General features: G+C 48.4%; 1 protein-coding gene across 1 annotated transcript; it reads right to left on the bottom strand.

Moving 5' to 3' along the window:
* Positions 1–263: 263 nt before the first annotated feature.
* Positions 264–7,892, bottom strand: STAR (steroidogenic acute regulatory protein). The gene is made up of 8 exons (XM_059685386.1): positions 7,628–7,892; positions 6,861–7,091; positions 5,936–6,049; positions 5,548–5,675; positions 4,093–4,251; positions 3,776–3,960; positions 3,094–3,187; positions 264–2,596 (listed from the first exon to the last, which is right to left on the bottom strand). The coding sequence occupies exons 2-8, from the start codon at positions 6,922–6,924 to the stop codon at positions 2,483–2,485; spliced, it is 858 nt and encodes a 285-aa protein (XP_059541369.1). The 5' UTR covers positions 6,925–7,091; positions 7,628–7,892; the 3' UTR covers positions 264–2,482.
* Positions 7,893–8,985: the final 1,093 nt, after the last annotated feature.

Below are 8,985 nucleotides of genomic sequence, written 5' to 3'. Positions count from 1 at the left end.
AAATATATTAATGTGGGCCATTCCACATCTCAGCAGGAAACCTCACACTGAATCAGTATGATCTTAGGCTGGAGTCTCAGTCTGTCACCCTTAAACACCTGTTTACTTGTGACTGTTCTTAAAGGGCAAACATGGCTACAAAGTTTCTGGATCATCAGAGTTTGAAGAATTTTTTTTTTTAATATATTTTATTGATTTTTTACAGAGAGGAAGGGAGAGAGGTAGAGAGTTAGAAACATTGATGAGAGAGAAACATCGATCAGCTGCCTCCTGCACATCTCCCACTGGGCATGTGCCCACAACCCAGGTACATGCCCTTGACCGGAATCGAACCTAGGACCCTTCAGTCCGCAGGCCGACGCTCTATCCACTGAGCCAAACCGGTTTCGGCTTGAAGAACTTTTAAGATGAGGGTTGTTATTTAGAGGAAGCTGGAGGTAAATTCTTTATAATATAAATTACCACACATGTAATTATGTAAAATACAAATTATGAAATATAATTACATTCTACTCTTTTTAAATGATAAAATTAGTTTTTGTACATTTGGCTTTCGTAAATCAGAGGTAGCAGGAATAATGATTTTGTCTGTTTATACTTGATGTTCAAAACGTGTGTGTTCTGACAAGGTTCATTTGAAGGGTTCAAAGAATACTCTATAGTCTTGTAAATAGATCATTACAACTTACTTTATTCAAAGTTAAACAAGTGGGAGAATGTCTCCCCAGTCATTTCAAAGACACAGTTGCATAGTTGGAAGAAGGCAAATTATAATCAAGCTCAAAACCATGTTATGTGTTGAAAGCCCATTTCTTTACTATTGATGTTCTCTTTTGAAACCAGGATATATATTGCTCTATACATCTTCAAACAACTATTTTCTCTTACTGGGGATTAGATGATATTTCTGTTCTAGAAAATACTTCTACAACTATCCCCTCTCACTCTGAAGCTCCTGGACAGATAAACAGTAATTATACCTATTTCAAAAATAGACCAAGAAACAATGAAACAATCGGAATAAATAATAATAAATATCTCTAATTGTAAATTTTCAATACCTTAATAAATATCAGAATTTCTGCTGTTGCTAATTGTTTAATAAATAAGATAGAACTCTATTTCCAAATGGTATAAATCATCAATGCTATTAGCACTAGAATGGGAAAGCTTCAAGTTGTATACATTTTAGCAAAGTACCCCCATCCCAGTTTATATTTTTAAAGCATAAATTTTCTGACTCTTAGAAGGGGAATTTGCTATCATCATATTACCCCTTTTTCCAGCCATCTCTCAAAATAGTAAAATACTGACCTACTAAAGCAGAGAAATTGGCATCCCTGAGCCAAGCTGAGAGCTGATACAATAGACTGAAGTAAAGATTCAGTTGCCTTGTTAGGTCTAAATAGTCACTAATGAGAAAACAATAAAATTTATTTTTAATGTTAGTAATACTTATATAGTTTCAGGTGTACAGTTCTATAATATGTGATCTGTATATTGTATTATGTGTTTACCACCCAAAGTCAGACTATCCTTCCTTTTAATTAAGTAAATAAAAATCCTCAGTCATGATTTTCACCTTTGAATACCCATTAATCAGGTACCAATTTTAGTGCTCTTAAGAATTAGGCTTGTGCTTATCCTAGAAATTAAATTTTATGAAAGGTTTTGATAACAGATTCTAAATAATTGAATGATATAAGTCCCCAGTAGTTTTTCCTTTTAATGAGTTAGGGGATTAAAATTTAAGATTTTTATCTAGGACTCCTTTAGTATGAAGTTGACATTTACTCAAATAGATTTCTTAAGAGTAGAATTTTAAAACAGGTACAGACTGAAGTTTTTGTATTAGTTATGATTCTTTGCTCTGACTGGTGCTCGTGGAAGTAGTAGGGAAATCAGCCTAATAATTATTTTTGTATTTTTTTTTTTATCAAGAAAACCTGAACTAGGTCTCTGGAAGGCACCTGCTGTGGGGAGTTGCCCGCACTTTGGTGCAGCTCTCTGCTTGCTTGGTGGAGGGGCAGAGAGTTGCTGGAGCCCCTCTTGTAAGACCCTAATATTCCACACACGCTGCCTGCAGGGAGTGGAACTCTTGAGCCCATAAAGCATGAGGTCCCAATCCTTGTATTTAGCACCCTCTGCACCCTCTCTCAGCTAGTAGCATTTTAAGGTGTTTTTAGGTAGACATGTAAGGGCCAGAGAAAAATTTTACAGATATTTTGAGACCCTTAACCTTCATTTCCCAGCTATTCAGTGAATGAAATTAGAAGGCTTGACCTCTATATGAGACCCATCCCTATTTTCTTGGTACTAAAATTTTACCAATCTGAGTCCTAATATCATAATGTAAATATACTACCACCCCACCCACAGTCCCCAGATGATCTCAAGCAGACTTGCAGGCTTCTGGGAGGGATTTTCCTGATGAGCACACAAGCCAATGCAGCAGGAACAGTGGGAAGCCACAGGCTGGTATTCAACACCTGGCCTCAGGAGCAGGACTGGACTCCAGGTGCTTGCGCAGGTGGTTGGCAAAGTCCACCTGGGTCTGTGATAGGACTTTGTTGATGATAGTCTTTGGCAGCCATCCCTAGAGTAAAAGATGAAAGAATTTGACCATCTTGTGGGTGGTTGTCCACTCTAGACACCTCTGGATCCTATCACATTACGATTTGGTCTTAGTCTTCTAGCTCTGTTTATAGATGCAACCTTGTTGACTGGAATCGGGACCGCATTGCTGCCCTGCTGTCATGAGAGTGTCAGAAGAACAGGATTTGTTCTCAAGACAAATTAAGACGTATCTTCCCAGCTTTGTGACCCTGAGCTAGTGAGCATACCTTTCTGGGCCTAAGTTTCCCCTTTAAAAAAAAAAAAAAATTATAGAGTTGAGATTTGATATGAGAGGTAAGAAGGAGCCATTGCAGGCTTTTGAGAGATGGTTGAATATCAAGCCATTACTCAAATCTCTTCTCCCTTCAACAGTCTAATTCTCTCTAAATGGAAGGATTTTTCCTATTCCCTGTGGGAGTGGTGAACTATTTGTCTCTCACCCCCTTCCCACTGTGCCACCTCCCATGCCCCTCTCACCTTGAGGTCAATGCTGAGCAGCCAAGTGAGTTTGGTCTTTGATGGACTCCCAGCCAGAGGGTGGAGCACCATGCAAGTGGGGCCATGCTCAGCTCTGTCAATTGAAGAGAAGTTGAATCAGGAGGCCAGTTCAGTTCGCTCATGCTGACGAGTTCTACTAGCCACACTTCTACTAGCCTTGTCTTTCCAAATCTCATCAGAGAAGTGGCCTTCGCCAAGGGTGGTATTTAACAGTTGGCATGGTTACCAGCTTATCAGAACAAATGCTGATTAGAACTGGAGCTGGAACCTGGAGGCTTCCTGTGGTCCCTTATAGTTGCTGGATAAGAGGGAGGTTGGGGAAAGGGTCTAGGGTGGTGGCTGGGGCCCCTGAGGAACTCAGGGAGCAGCTGGGTTCTAAGTGGTGCAGATTATATTTTAATCACTAGTACAGCCACACCTGACCATACCAGCTAAACCTCTTGCTTTAGAAAACAATTAAGGTCTTTAAACTTCTGGGGAGAATCAGGACAAACTGGCTATATAAGTAGGGCTGATCTAGTCTTGCCTGCAATGGAAAATGAGAATCTTCCTTTGTAAAAGGAAGTTGAGAGTGGGGACCAAAGATTGGGTTTTTGGAGCCATGCTTGGCCCCCAGGCCTGTTTTAGGAAAGGGAGCTTTTGAGCCTGCTGCCAGTATTACCTGATGACACCTTTCTGCTCAGGCATCTGCCCGAACTGGGTGGCCATGCCAGCCAGCACGCAGGTGGAGCCTCGGCGCTTGGCACAGCGCACACTCACGAAGTCCCGGGGCCCCACGAGGTTTCCTGCTGATTCTGCAGCCAGCTCGTGGGTGATCACTGTGTCTTTTCCAATCTTCTGCAGGACCTACCAGGCCACAGGGAACCAGAATCACTGCTTAGCCAGTGCTGGGGGTAAGGCACCACCACTCACAGCGTTGGCCACCTTTCCGACTGGGCTCTCCTGGGGCCCCGTCACTCACACCTGGGCTCTCCTCACCTTGATCTCCTTGACATTGGGGTTCCACTCTCCCATTGCCTCCATGCGTTCCACAAGCTCTTCATAAAGCCTCTCCATGGGCTGGTCCACCACCACCTCCAGCCGGAAAACCTTGCCCACGTCTGGGACCACTTTACTCAGCACTTTGTCTCCATTGGTCTGTCAGGGAGCAAGAGGAGCCCCAGGATAAAGTTAGAGGAAAATATTCCTACTCCAGAGAACATAAACAACTCTAGGCAAGGCAGGAAGGAGACAGAAGAACTCTTAAGTAGCAGGAAACCTGGAACTATTTCTGAGTAAAACTGCAGGTGATCTTTCCTGCCACAAGCCTGTCCATCTGCTGAAGACCAGAGGTGGCCACCTGCCCCCTGGGCCCTTTTTTCCTGGTGGCAAGTATTGATGGGCAGGACCTTACTTGACTTCAGAAGCTCCAAGATCGTGGGAGTGGGAAAAATCTGGTCTACAACCAACTAGTTACACACACACAGATGGTGGGTGGGATTTTAAAGATTTTTTTAGCCCAGTTCCTCATCCAAGAAAGATGTAGGGCCAGAGAAGGTCAGTGATTTGCCCAGAGACCCTTAGCCAAGGGCAGTGCTGGGTCTAAATCCCAGATTTCTTGACTCCCAATCTAGTAGTCTGTTAACTTAGAGAAGGAAAGCTTTTACCTAAACCAGCAGTTCTCAACCTGTGGGTCACGACCCCTTTGGGGGTCGAACGACCCTTTCACAGGGGTTGCCTAAAACCATCGGAAAACACATATATAATTACATATTGTTTTTGTGATTAATCACTATGCTTTATGTTCAATTTGTAACAATGAAAATACATCCTGCATATCAGATACTTACATTACGATTCATAACAGTAGCAAAATTACAGTTATGAAGTAGCAACGAAAATAATTTTATGGTTGGGGGTCACCACAACATGAGGAACTGTATTAAAGGGTCGCGGCATTAGGAAGGTTGAGAACCACTGACCTAAACTTTGGGCAACGGGCAGCATGTAAGCTTTCAGTGAAGATAAAACGAAAGTCTCAATAGATCCACTGGCTTCTAACATGGGCCTCATTATTGGTTCCCAGTGAAGGTGCAGTGCTCGGGAGCAGAGAGCCCAGAAGGCATGGGCCACCTGTGTTCTAGTCCAGCCCAATCGCAGGTGAGTCCAGATCACCCTGCAAGCTCAGCTGTCAGCAGGCTTCCTTGGCACTGGAACTTCTAGCCCAGGGTCCCTGCTGAATAGGTGTACGGTGTATTTGGAGGGCAGGATATAGGAACAGTGATTCTCAAATGCCCGTCTACAGGATGTCTTTGAGGGGGGAGGGAATACTTGATATGTTCTTTGAGAAGGAGAATTCTCAAAGCTACTTGTCACCCAGTGACACTGCACAAGGCAGGAATTCTGAAGAGCAGGGACCCCCAGCTGGCTTTGTTCCTCCACACACTCCCTCACCTGCTGGTTCTCCTTCTTCCAGCCCTCCTGGCTGCTGAGGATGCCCAGGGCCTTCTGCATGGCCTCCTCTCCTTGGTTGATATAGGCCAGCTCCTGGTCGCTATAGAGAGTGTCTTCCAGCCGGGAACCTGGACACACAGCCAAGGAGAGACCAAGCTTCCTACCGCTCCCCTAGCCTCCCACCAGCTTTCCTCCCTTTGATCTCTGGACCTGCTCTTTCCTCTGAAGAGCCAAGATCAAAGCCATAGGATTCAGCCTGCAGGTCAAGTTAGACACTGCAGGTGACAGGGAGAGGACCCGGGGGTGGTGGGGACAAGGGCCACATGCACAGTGTTTGCACCTGGGAGCCTGGTGCCACTGGCAGAAGCCCGGAAGCCTCAGCACTTACCAAGCAGAGAACTCCGCCTCCGGACCTGATTAATCCATGTGCTGGGGGTCGGGCCCCCCAGGGCCCTCCGGTTCAGCTCCTGGCCAATGGCCAGCACAGCCTGGTGCCTCAACCCTGAAGGAAGGGAAGGAAACTGTTGCCTGGATATGCCCCTTCCACCTCTTCATCTTGTTGCAGATGAGGAAACTGGCTGGGAGAGGGAAGTGACTTGATCAGGAACATACAGATTCCTAGCAGGGACCTGAACTAGAGCCAGGTCAACTCCCAGTCCAGGGCTCCCTACACTGCACCAGGCTGCCTCCAGGGCCCAGAAATCTGCCTCCCATCTGGGCTGGCTTGCCTGGTCCCGCCTGGAGGCAGGAGCCGCACCAGAGTTTCCCTCTTGAAAGAGAGAAGCTTTGTTCACACCAGAAAAATCCTGCCACAGCAGAATTGAAGACACCAGTCCCTGAGGGTCTGTGTAGCTGCCAGCAGCTGGGTCTTTGCTCTTCTGCTGTCTTACTCCCCTTTCTTTTCCTTCTCCCCACCCACCTCTTCTTCCCTGCCCGTGTCTTAGGCTTGCCAGCCTGGCTTGTTGGAGTCCAGGCTTAGTCCTACCTACCTCTACCACTGTGGCTAGTCCTTCCTGCTACCCTTGGGACCAATCCTAGAGGGAAGCAGAGTCAGGGAGAGTTCAAGGGAGATTGGAGCCCTGGAGGGGAGACCAGACATTACAGAACCCAGAAGGGTCAAAGGCATCTTGATCTCCAGCCCAGTTCTTCCAGTGGGAAAAGTGAGGTCCACAAGGGACAAGATCGCCCAATAAGAGGCGCAGCTGGGATCGGAATCTGAGTGGGTTGGCCCCAGTCCAGTGTTTCCCCCACTAAGCCAGGTGCCTGAGAGTCCTGGTCACCACCACGAGCGCCCTCTCCCCCAGAGAGCTCACCCTTCATGTTGCGCACGTGTCGGTAGGAGCTCCCAGCACATAGCTTAAACGTTGCCTGGAGCATTGTTTCCTGGCGGCTGGTCGTGGTGATGTAGCTGTTGCGGCTGCTGTTGCCTCTGCTCTCAAAGGCGGTTCCTTCCGTCCTTCCTGAGCCCGTCAAGGTCTGCCTCTGGGTCCCGCAGCTGTGGCTGTGACCCTGTGTTCTGTGTCTTAAATGCTCCCAGCTGAAGGCTGTGGTTAATCGCAGGAGATTAAAAAAAAGCCATCACTCACTGCTCAAAGGAAGGGGTCAAGGAGAGAGGGATTGCTTCACACTGCTGCTTTGGCCATTTGTGGGGAGTGGAGGGGGTGGAACAGGGCAAGAAAGGAGGAAAAGGCTGGAGCCAGACTGGGTGGATGGAGGGGAGAGAGGAAGCAGTGAGGCAAAGGCGGTCTAGAAGAAAGCAGACACCATCCGATGGGGTTGGGGGAGAGGTGGGGGCGGGAGGGGCTGTTTGAAACAGGTTTTCTAGCCCTCATCCTCGGAAACTCCAGACTTAAAGGGTCTAGAATTGAGGCTTTGAAAGCTGTGTTTAAAAACATTCTCAGGTGATTGCTCTGCAGGTGCTCTGTGAACTGCACACGGGGCCTAGGAAGACGCCGCTCAGTGCCCAGGTGTCCGCTAAGAACTTAGAGATCACAGCTGGTAGAGGCCGTCGAGGCCCTGGATGAGGAGCCCAAAGCCCCAGAGAGTGGCAGGGCTGGGACAACAACACAAATCTCCTCACCTTTAGTCCATCTTCTCACAGCTCCCAGCAGCCCCCAGACACTCGTATGTTCAGCTGCTCAATTATTTACTCAGCCATTTGTATAAACAACGTCACCAAAGCCCTAGTCAGAGATAGTTCCCCCTTCTTAGGGGTTTGTGCTGGCACAAGGATGATACGTCAGGGCTGTGTCCCCATAAGATGCAAACAGAGGGTATAAGTGGCCAGAGACACAAGGAGAGGGACCTGGGCCTGGCGTACCCTACACCCTTACCCACACTCCATGCCCGACCCCCAGCGCATGGATTAATCAGGTCCGGAGGCGGAGTTCTCTGCTTGGTAAGTTCTCTGGTTATAGGGAAGCAGCCAGGCAGGACAGGCTGCCCCCAAGCGCCTGGCATGAGCTGAAAGGCTGAGAAGACAGGGCCCTGGGGTGCTCACTCCAGTCTGCACTCTGGGGGCCTGTGCTCTAATCGAGACTCACGAGGCTGCAGAGTCTCCCTGCTGTTCTCCATACTCCACCACGGGGTGGGGTGGGGGTGCATACCCGCCCAGCCTGCATGCTGCTCTCTGATGAAATCTTTTCCCTTTAAGGTTGGCCTTGAAATTGCTTTTAAGCCTGATTCACTTGGCAACAATATTGGGAGGCCAAGAGAATCACACCGATTTGCCGCTGGCCCAGGCCTTCCTCCAGTGAGAGTTCCCTGCCCTGTCACCACTGCCCGGAGGCGGAGGGAGGGCCTAAAAATCAGGGAGCAGTAGCAGGTCCCCACCACCTCCCACTGTCTCCCTCCCTCTAGAAAGGATGAAGGAGACAGGACCTGCTCAAAGCCAGGCCTGGTGCCTGGAGCTCACCCCCCATTTCAATCCCTGGTGAAGCAGTGGGAAGGGGCCAGCAGTGGCTGCCCCCAGGCCCCTGGCCCCTTCCTCAGGCCCACGGTGGCCCCGCCTCTGTGCAGCCTTCCTTCTGGAATGACTTGTTCCTTTGACTCACACCCTTCCTGTCAGCACCCCTAGAGCGTCATCTCTCCGTCCTGATTTGTGGAATGGTTTGTGTGTGCTCGCTTGTTCCTTCTGTGGGACTGTTTGTCCCTGAGGCAGGTGCCCCCACCCAGCTCCCTCACCCCCCAGCACTCAGCTTCAAGCAGGGCGCAGAGCAGGTGCTTGCTCCTTCTCTATTGGGTGATCAATTGAGGAAGCAGCTGGGGGTGCAAGTATGTCTTCGGAATTAGGAAACCTGCCTCTGGGCTTGGCTCTGAGCCCTCAAAGAGCCCCAAAGGGAAGACAGGACCGAAGGAAGAGGCCTTGGCCTCTCGTTCATTGTGTGTGTGTGTGTGTGTGTGTGTGTGTGTGTGTGTGTGTGTGTGAGGGGGGTGATG

The sequence above is a fragment of the Myotis daubentonii genome, chromosome 2 (assembly GCF_963259705.1).
Source record: "Myotis daubentonii chromosome 2, mMyoDau2.1, whole genome shotgun sequence".
Lineage (NCBI taxonomy): Eukaryota > Metazoa > Chordata > Mammalia > Chiroptera > Vespertilionidae > Myotis > Myotis daubentonii.
The sequence above is the reverse complement of the archived record's forward strand: the minus strand, read 5'-3'. Positions and strand labels throughout refer to the sequence as shown.